This window comes from Pollachius pollachius (assembly GCF_949987615.1).
Source record: "Pollachius pollachius genome assembly, chromosome: 2".
NCBI lineage: Eukaryota > Metazoa > Chordata > Actinopteri > Gadiformes > Gadidae > Pollachius > Pollachius pollachius.
In genome coordinates this window covers 30962435-30973434 of record NC_136935.1, presented here as the reverse complement: position 1 = coordinate 30973434, position 11000 = coordinate 30962435, and the positions used below count along the sequence as shown (strand labels likewise).

At 41.1% G+C, this 11000-nt stretch overlaps 1 protein-coding gene across 1 annotated transcript; it reads right to left on the bottom strand.

The window, feature by feature from the left end:
* Window positions 1-949: 949 nt before the first annotated feature.
* On the bottom strand, window positions 950-10568 carry utp6 (UTP6 small subunit processome component). Its single transcript, XM_079730431.1, has 19 exons — window positions 10350-10568; window positions 9773-9857; window positions 9655-9696; window positions 9468-9560; window positions 9319-9366; window positions 9146-9209; window positions 8883-9001; window positions 8626-8703; window positions 8459-8540; window positions 8283-8364; window positions 7795-7973; window positions 7602-7681; window positions 7161-7238; window positions 6363-6542; window positions 4918-4998; window positions 3152-3261; window positions 2956-3022; window positions 2648-2720; window positions 950-1996 (listed from the first exon to the last, which is right to left on the bottom strand). Exons 1-19 carry the CDS (start codon window positions 10439-10441, stop codon window positions 1842-1844), a joined length of 1788 nt encoding a protein of 595 aa, XP_079586557.1. The 5' UTR covers window positions 10442-10568; the 3' UTR covers window positions 950-1841.
* Between the last annotated feature and the right edge of the window lie 432 nt (window positions 10569-11000).

The following is an 11000-nucleotide window of genomic DNA, read 5'->3' as shown; positions in this document are numbered from 1 at the left end:
CCTTCTCATCAATGGGTTTTAGTTGAAGAACACTCTAAAGAGATGTAATAATGATCAGTGCATGCATCTGGGTGGAGATGTGCAGGGACAGGAGTACCTCTGATTGATGCAGAAGCAGACGTTGAGACGGGGAGCTGTTCAATATTGGTTTCCTGCTGCTTTGCAGCCCCCAGGCAGTGAGAATTCTTAACGCTACATATCTGCGTGATGCTCCTGGGTGTCACGTGGCATTATTATTATCCTCAATTCTCAGAGCATTGGGCAGTCATTCTTGACAGCGGGGTTAAAACAGGGCTGCACATCTAATGCATGCTCGTTTTTCAATTGGTGATCACATAAGGGATCCATGCAGGCCATATTTATAACCCCTGTAGGTTGGTCTGATCCGTCATCCCCAATGTGTTGTCCGTGGTTACCTTTGTGCTTGTACTGTCAAGTTCTGCTATTCAAAGTTATGTAATATTATTAACTTGCCGTCGTTGGCAAAAGGGATCACAGGTGTGAGATGAATGTAATGCTACAATAACAAAAAAGGACCAGGGGCTATCCAAGTCCTTTCAACAGGTACTACAGGTAACTTCGGAGTTTTGACGGTTATCTACCAATTGTCTTCACGGTTGAACTAAGGGTTTCAACTCAATTGAGTCCATTTATATATAATGTTTTAAAACATGCAAATAGAGTACTACCCAAACTCACACCTACCTAGTCAAATAGTAGCAAACTCACTTAGCCACGGTTTAAACTGCTATGACAAGAGGAACTGAACATAATTTTAACGTATAATAACTGAATAAATTATCAAATCTGGTCTTGGGAGTGAAATCCTTCAAATCAAGGGTTGAGGCTCATATACAATTTCATTGTATATGGCTAATTGTGATCTTTTTGTCATTTTTATTTCACTCAATGTAGTGACGGTTATGGATGACATTACTACTGTACTTTGATGCTCGATTATTCCAAATGAAGTTTACTGTCCATGTGCAGACTTTAAGTTTATTTTTCGAAGTTTCTAGGGTTCTTAAAATACTTGAACATGTGTGAGTGTGAGAGTGTGTACAAGATCTGTCTAGATGCAATTGCTAAAGTGTATTAAGAATAAGAAATCGTCATAATTATCATTACAATATTTATTTTTACAAACATTTGAATCTATATGTGGAAGGTTGAGAAGACATCCACTTGATTTAAACTTTATGTAAAACTTCACTTGGTACTGACACATGCTGCTTAATTGATGTTCTAGTTTTATAAGGCAATATTTTTCACCATTTGAAATGAAAGTGAGGGCAAATATGGAACGTGTAAATATGAACAACCTGTACTTGAACCTTTGCTAAACTACTGAGATAAATATAGGGCTCCATGGATTCCACTGCGTGTATGGAATTAATGTTCAAAATAATGTAATTTAAACAAAGTGGGTATATTCTGTGTTGCTGTCTGATAAATACAATGTGTTTATATCCGTGTTCAGCTGCAACTGTTCTGTCACAGAGCAACACAAACAGAAAACCATTCTAATGAATAATTATGAATAAAATAAGATCTTTTTTTATGCAAAAAGCTTTTCCTTTAATATCAAATAAAAAGGGAATTGTTGCTATCAAACAGGAACAAGTGTCTGTGGTACCATGTATACATCATTCATTAACATACAGAATGGTTATTATGGTAATGGTCATATTTGGACCAAGACAAGATTGATGCTTATACTGCACAATCCCTGCAATTGATCTCCAACAAACTCAGAAGCAAGCCATCTTTTCACATGGTATATTCAGGCCTCAGTGATTGCAACTCTGCTGTGGTCAGCAGTGGAGCCCAACAGGTGGTGTTCAGAGGTGTCCGGTCTGGAGCAGGGTATAATTGGAGACAAATCTCTCAACACTCTCCCCCTCCAGCAGCTTCATGGCTCTCCAGTACAGCTTGCCACAGTTCTCAGGCTGGCCTCGCGTCCCCAGCTCCTCCTTGATGTACCCCAGCCACAGATCTGGAGCAGGGAGAACATGTTGATGGCACTACAGACAATGGGGGGGTTCTTTGACCATATGAAATGATCAAAAATATATTCTCATCATAATATGGCTGATACAGAGGCTCTACGGTAAACTAATGTGGCTGAATGCGATCACCGTCAGGCATGTGACCATCAGCCATGAGCCTTTGCTCATGGCTTAACAAACTGTACTCTGATTTTCCTTGGCTAGGTGGATGGCAAATGTGGTCAGTTCAGACGTACCCAACCGTCAATCAGTGAAGGACTGTGATTATGAAGCCACAGGTCAGACCTGATAATGAAGGCTTTTAAAAAGACCTCACAGACCGTTTCAGAGAATCAAATACCCACATCACTAGCTGTTGATGGTTACATCTTTTTTTGGCAGTTATTTTTTCCACTGCCATTTTCTTTGCAGCAATCAACAGTTTAATGACCAATCATTTTTATACAATTTTGTTATACATTACACCTGTTACGGTATTGATATTGACAATTTTTTCTGCTTTAAGTTAATATAATGTGGTCTGGTTCCATGTTAAAAATATTCCCTCACACCCTGCCAAACACAATGGTTGTTTACGTGTCATGGAAATGGAGTGTGATCCTAGCAGCTCTCCGCTATACCCTCTTGGTTACTCTCACCTTCGTCTGAGGTGCCAAACTCTCGCAGAGCCCTCTCGTAGGAGTCCCTCAGGTTGCTCATCTTGGGAGAGGCCTAGGGAAAACAAAAGTATCTTTCTTAGCCACAGCTCAGAAACTCTCTGAAGAAAACTTCCAGCAACATTTTTGAACACGGCACACAAAATGTTGCTTTTTAATTGCTTGTCCACCGCCTTTTGGGCCGTTTAAAAGTGTGTCTAGAAAAAGCTTATCAATATGAGAAGACTGAAGTGACTAAATAAATTAATAAGATCTATTCGTTTCTGGCGAGACATGTCCAGTATACTTACTTGTTCAAGCTCAATTTGGATCATTTTTGTAAAAAAGTTCTTGGAGAAAGGCCGGCTTTCTTGCAAACTGTGGGATGGAGAAATACATTTTATTTTACCCTTTCATTCTGAAGAATGTATACATTTTCCTAGATTTCCATATCATTGGTATCGTCTGAAGTGAAGGACAAACTAAGTTAAAACGATATTCTCTTACCTTACAAACGTCTTCCTAGCCTTCTTGTATCCCCCAGTGGCGGAGGACCAGTCGAGATAACACTCTTTCATCTCCATGGCAACAGCCGGCACTGCAGACAGCACACCTCTCTAGGAACAAACAAGGTACACACAGGACATTCACATTCAATTGGGCCGAACAGAGTTTGGTCATTTGGTGAATAATGTTATCCCCCAATTCTCAAAGACAATGCCAGACTTTCCACAGCAGTGATGAAACCATTTCATGCTGTTGTGGTGTGTGATTATCAGTTTATGATTGCAGGTTTGTAGCTAGCCACTCATGACATTTAATAAACCCATCTCTATTTATGTCTGATAGTAGATTCTGACCTGACATTGTCACGCATTTAATCCGAACCCAATACATGCCCAGATAGTGTTATTCAAGGGCAATTATCCAATATTAGTAGCACATCCATTCATGTGCAGAAAATGTAAGTAAAACGCCCAAATCGTTCAACAAACTGAATGTTATAATATGGTTGTGAACGGCCCTCAATCATGCAATGCCAGTTGCCTGCTTTTCACACTGCACAAAAACATATTTTGTTATCCTGGGCCAACATTCCTTTCGCACTGAATGAGATTCTTAGCAATATTAGCGCTGCCTTTGAGAGGCTAAACCTTAGGAAAACAAAAGCGCTGGTTGGAATGTGGTGGTGCGAAAGCAAGCAGTCATTAGGCTGCTACTGTCAGGAACTGTCGCTTCATGGAAGCCATTACACCTGGGAGGTGTGGAGTGAAACATTTCCAAAACATTAATGCCTGGATGCTGCAACTGTCATTAGTCCAGGAATCAACAATTAGGGACACCTTCTGGTCGGTTTGTCGATATGCTCTTGTTTGACCCAATTCTCATTGGCCGGACAATCGCTGGTGTTACTTTCATAAGACGAAAAAGGATGACAAAAAAGTATGTAGGCATATCCTCTCAGAATGTAAGCAATAAGTTATTTTTCTTTTTTTGGGCGCTCTTTTGTGTAACGTTTGATAGGCCCGAGTGTGAGCTTATCAGAATTGGCACCGTTGCACTCATCACCCCTTTGTTTCAATTGCCACTCGTTATATTAAAAGGTCATTCAAGCCTTTTTTCTTTTAGCAACAAGTGGTGAGTTGCAGGTTGGAGCCAACTGAAAATTTAGTTTAAATCGCACCAAGGTGGACTTTTGACAGCTATACCTGCAAATAAATCAGTTTTGCCAATCACAATCGGATATCTTTGTATGTCCTACATATTGTAGCACATTGCGGTAGTAACATTGCGGTAGTAACATTATTGATGTTTCTCAACATACAGTTGATCCTATTGAGTGGATGAATAAGCTTTTTTCACACCTAGAATACAACGACATGGTGTGGGGCACATTTCCTAAACAACATGGCTCATTGTTTTGCTACTACAGAACAGTAGAAATGAGGAAGCACAAATAAGTTGCAGCCATGGAGACAACACGCTCCCCTCCTTCCTAGAACTCGAAGCCAAGAACACATTTCTTAGAGCCGTTTGCCTGTGCTACAGTAGAAACATGACGATGCAACATGGTGGCCCCCATTGAAGATGACCGGTTCCCCATAAAGGGCTCACTCTATACACAAATTAAAAGCATACTTATGAATATTATATTCCATTTCATCAAAGTCTGTTCTGCTTGAAGCAGACCTTGACTATAGCCCTATTAATAATATCCCATACAGTTAGAATAAAACTGTCTCACCACGCATGTTGTTGCATGTTGATTTTACCTTGAGCAAAGCTTCGGTCTCCTCTGAACTCTGGCTGCCCGTGCTCCATTGAACCTGCAGCCGCCACACAGGTAGGCTCTCCTGTCAATACACACACACACACACACACACACACACACACACACACACACACACAAACAGAAACACGCACACACGTTAGGCATGTGTTGACTGCGCCTGACGTACCATTGCAACTTTATCATCAGTAAAACATGTAGAGTTATCATAGCGAGTACATAGCAAGATCAACGGCTGTGTCGTTTCACTTTCTTATTCTACTGCAAGTTGACAAAATCAAGTCTGTATTCTACCAGACAGCAATTCTGAAGTAAGTCCGTAGGCCATTGCACCTTGTGGCTCTGGCCCCTCCCTGCTGAACTAGATGGAGGGATTTGATGTGTTCATGTAGCCACTCAAGAGAGAGCCTGTCTCCCCTCGCTGTTGAACAGTCGTAAGCCTGAAAGGCCACTTGGCTGAAGTCAGGGCTTGCTCAATGGAGCTGGGACACCGTAATCCCCCTCCGTTGGGGTAAGCTCTTGTGAAACACACACAGTGACAATGGTCAACTATTCTAAACCCCGGTCACTACTGAAGAAGGGCCACTTGACTACAGTGTCAGGCCAGTGATTATTTATTATTAGCATAATGCTAAATGCGCAGCGCCCTGCTTTTGATATTTGTAGTGGTCTATATAAGTAGATGCCTAAAATATGTGTTGCCCAGGTAATGATGTAAAAAGGTATGATATGGAACATTGGCGTCATTGGTCTCTCAATCAAAACAATACCCAACAGTCGCGGGAATGTATTAAAGTTGTATTCACGTGAAGTCATTTAATCCTAATGAAATAGCACGCAACTTGCTAACTCACCATTAAATGAGTCGACTACCCATACAGCCAACGCCAACAGCCAACATTACTTGGAGAATTGAATCTTGGGGTAGCCCAGTGCAGTTCTCGGTGTTCAAAACATCATACAAAATATTACTGAACGTTGTGTTGTTTATAGTTCTGAGTTGTATCTAATTACCGCACAAATTACCACTGTGGTTGGCATGAGCCACTTGTCATAGTAAAATAGTAAATTAGGGCTCTACTGGAAAACTTTTTCCCGTATTTCCCTGGGAGTCAGGGGAGATGAGGACATTGACAGGGGACCAATTGAAACTAATCGTAACACTGAATAAAATTACAGATTTCACTGAACCCACTCCACCCAATGAAAACCTTGCCATTAGCCTAACCCTTTCGAGACTCTCCCTTTTCTAAAAGGCGCACACTACTAGAGCAGAATGCATTACAAGATGGAGTGAAGTATAATGAGACTAGGGAGGTGGCCCACTTACACAGCAGTGTGTGTGTGTGTGCCCCCTATCCATTTTTAAAGATAGCACTAGTCACTTAGAGAGTGTGTGCACGAGTGTGTGTGTGTGTGGTCTTATACCTTGGGACTAATGCATTCAAGAGCTTCCTTGAATAGTGTTTTGAGGTCTCCGCTGTCCAACTGCATTAGCATCTGCAGGCGGAGGATCCACGTCGAAACAGATTGGCTGTATCGCAGTGTTGCTGCCATGGCAACCCGGGCCACTCCCTCAGCATCTCCTGCAGCGAGTAGGATCTGAAGCTGGACAGATGGAGGAAGATTTTTACTTTAACTCTTTCAGTAAAAAACAATCACACCATTAAACAAGATTCTTGCTTCATTCAAATAAGGCCTTTCTAAGTAAAACTGAATATTATGGCTGGCCTCAACAAATGAGAGATAGTTAACAATCCTGCATTATGTGATTTTTTGTTTTGTGATGACTAGAGTTGAAGTTGTCAAATCTTAAATAAACAAATATATCCTAACCATGGCTAATCAACACTTTGTGTTTACAGGTCTCACATGAAAACCGCTGTCTCCCCATAATGACAAATACTACGATTAATTATGGAACAATAACCAAAACATGTTATTGTTATTTCTAGGCTCCTACACTTCAATTACTACGTTAACCTTCATGTCTCCACCGGTTTGTATACTATTGTGGGTTTTGTTTCGTGCTCATTGCCGTTATCTACTCTTTTGATAGACTGTGGAGGGCGATGACGATGACGTGGAATCAATCATGGTTATGAAGATCGATGACAAATGTCTTTGTAGGTTTGGACCTCGTCTACCCTGGGTTGTGTGGTTCATGAGGAACAGCAGCGCCCTCTTGGGTGTTCTGTTGTGTATTGTTGTTGTTGCGGCTCTCACCCAGTTCTTGTAGAAAGCCTCCTTGAGCATCGACGAGTCGTGAGCGCGCTGAAACACTCCCTGTAGCCTCTGCTCTCTCTGTGGAAAACAAACAGACACTTTAATTAGCCTGTTAAACGTAATACGAGACACAGCAAAACTACCATGAAGCTATCAAGGAATGACATAGCTTTTGACTCTAAAGCAACAGAATAGTAATTCCGTAACCTGTTTCCAAGGTGTTATTTTCTCACAAATGAACTCCTGGAACGTGATGCGCCCTTCGTCAAAACTCTGTATTTTTCCTCCCATTCGTTGTTATTCTTAACATGTTTTTTTTTCGCCATGGAGATTATTTACTGCTGTAAACAGCTCATAGGTGGTAAGGCGGGTTTACAATATAGATTTTAGATCTTCATGGGAAGCCACTACTTAACACACCAAACTAAGAAAACAACCTACCTTGTCTTTCAACTCCTGGACGTTAGTCTTCCTCTTATGCCTTTCCAAGCAGAAGGCAGCGTAGCACGTAAACATGGGTTCTATAAACAGGCAATGAAAGTTAAAAATATGTTCGTGTTTGTTCGTGTTTTTTTTTACACCCTTGTTTCTGTGGGTTGTATTTTACACATGTGTTTATGTGTGTCAGACATACCGGTGCTGAGGCACTGGAGGCCCTCCTCGTAGACCAGGCTGCAGCGTTCCTCCCGCCGGGCGATGTCAGACGCTCTGCCCTTGGCTGTGGTCAGCTCTTCGCCAGCACTGGGTTTCTCCAGCTCTCTCCTGGCCAAGAAGTCCCATGTCACGCAGTCCTCTGTGTACTTGCTCTGTATGCTGCAATCCAAAATTCCCCCCAATATTTAATGGCACAAGTGATGCAGTGTCACTTTCCACTAACTTGGAGGCATTTTTTATAAGAAAGCTTTGAAATAGAATAAGCAAATATTGCAAATATTGTTTATGTTGGCAAAGGCTGTAAACTAGGAAAACTGCTATCAACCATAACAATTTGAAAGAAAATCCTCCGAAATCACTAGAAATATTGAAACGTCAGACAGAGAAGAGTTAGTGAGTTGCTGCTTGGACACACACCCACGACCATCGTCATCAACACTGAGCCCTATTGATAATTGTGTGCCTTACTCAGTTAGGATGGTATCTTGTAGTTCCTTAGTGAAATCAAAGATGGCTGCAATATTCAGGAGTGAGATGATGAACTCTGCGCCTAATGGGGAGATGGGAATGTTTACTTTATAAAAAGGGCCTTGTTACAGGCATTGAGAAACGTAACTTTGGCAACACAAGAGATATAAGCCCACCTTGGATTTTCTCGGTAGCCTCTTTGTAGACAATCTCTGCAAGTTTGCCACTCATAACCTCTGGAGAAAATTCATATTCACCCTGGAAAAAGGGAGGAGTGTTAATGTAGGCTTCCAGTACACAGAGAGATCCAGCGAGTGTGCATTAGTCTCTTGGCTCTCCTCACCAGGTCCATCTCAGCCTCCTCTGCCATGCTCTTTTGCTTCCTCAGTTTCTCTGCATGCAGTAACTCCATCCGGAAGTACTGCATAGCAGGACATCAGACCAACACACAAGGCACATTGTTTACAATACTATTGAGCATTACACAGAAACATTAATTAATCAATTAATTAATTAATTAATCATGTTAACAGTACTATATTGCCATCATACAATATCCGTTGTTGCATTAGAAACGACACCCAAACAGGTCCTGTGTACCTCCTGGAAGACCTTCTTGTCCTCTGGATGAAAGCGAAGAGCTCTGAGAAACAGGTGCCTGGCGCTTTCAGAGGAATTCATATCCTCCAACTCACTCTTGGCAGCCATGATCCACAGTCCTGAAGGGAGGAAGAGAGACATTTAAATACGGGTTTGCTTTTTATTTTATTGCATGTAGCTCTGTAGAGGACATGTACGACACTGGATACATCCGTACTTTTAGGGGATGCTTAACCTAAATTTTATAACAGGTGAAACCATACCTGACTTATCAGGGTGTATTGCGATCATGGCCGAAAAGACTTTGCTGAGATGAGTCTTGGTGGCCTAAGTGAGAGCAACAGGAATACAGTCAGAACAGCAATACTCTAGATAGTACGACACATGGATAAGGTCAACTGTTGTGTTCATTATGGAAAATCATTTGTTGACATACCCATTTCTTACAGAAGGCAATATGAGAGAGCCACAGCTGCACATCACTCTGTAACGAAAAGGTAAAATGGAATGTGACATCATTATTGCATACAGGGGGACGATTCTTTGTTTTTCAAACATGTGCTAGCCGTGTGTGTGTTTTAATACCTTCCACTTGTTTGTAGCTCTTTTGAAGACCCCATTTATTCTTTGGACGATGGGGAACTCAATCTCCTCCCTTTTGAAATTGTATTTAATGTGCTGCAAAAGAAAGGTTATGTTAAATGTTGTTGAATAACGATATTTATTTTTCCATTGAGCCTTGATTAATGGGAATTATAATGAAAACACTCACCTCTCTTCTCTTTTTCACAAGCTCTAAAACGTTGATTTCATACTGTAACAAAGTAGACGTTAGTGGGTTCTTCTTACACTGAAGCAGAAAGATGACTTTATAGTGTACGACAACTTACCTGAATGTATGCGATGAAATCCTCCTTGTTTAGTATCAACCTTTGAAGCTTGTATTCCAAGGCTGTAGCTCTTTTGATCAGGGATCTTTGATAAACATAACCACACGTTTACTAAAATGGCTCATTATTCTTAGGCTATAAACAAACAATAGAGACAACATAACTGCCAGACCACTTGAAATGTATCCCTATATTTGACATCTTCAAAAGAAACCCCAAATTGTGGCTAATTCCGCAACCATCATGGCTCGCATACTTAGTTGTGGTTTTTTACAATATGCTCTCTGTATGTCTACCTTTTATTTTCCATTTTATTTCATTTCCATATTCTTACTTTTTAATAATGTTAATCTGTATTATAATTTTTAACCAAAAGCCCGACTTGGGACAAGTGTCGTAAATTAGCTTTGGCTAAAAACACTGATGCAAACATCGGATGTCTTTCTCACGCTTGTCTATGTTTATGTATCTGTCCATATTCAAATAAACATTAAATGCCAAGAATGGTGATGGCAGGGCAATCTATGTTGCAATAACATTAGAATGCTGCCTGTGGACTAGCGTTAGGTTATCTTACTTGACTTCTTTACTAGTGAACAGCCCAACTCTCTCAAGGTGCTCCAGCTCCGGGATGCGCTCCTCGACACGCAGCTGGATGACCTCCGCCATGCTTTGGTTATATATATATAATAATATCCACCTGAAGTAAGTTAATATGCTGCGGTAATATTCGATTAGGTAATTGTACAAAGGTTTAGCCTACGCTAATCACGCTTCATTCTCCACATTGCACATGTGTGAAAGTTGCACGGGAAGTGGCGATGTTGCTATTCCGGTTCCGTGTGTCTAAATCCTCCGTGCGGAAACAATCGTCGGGTCGGAAGATAAAGCAGCTATAGCTGTAGCTTTACATTATAAGAATAGACACTTTTGGCAACTGGGTTTAATGTGGTAGTATTCAGTTCAATGTTTAGTAGTTACACAATCAGCTCATGTGCTGTACGTGATGTGATGAATTAAATATATAAAATGATTCATGGTAAGAGCATGATTCAGAAAACAAGCTCTCAAGAATAAGAACTAGAAAACAATCTATTTGAAATGAATGACGAACAGTGATGGGGTTTGGTCGTGATGAGTGGAAACATACAAACCCAGAGAGCTCGATTTCCCGCAAAATCGCGGAGTGGGAGAGCGGTTTGTGTGTCACGTACGGCTCCTCACAGCC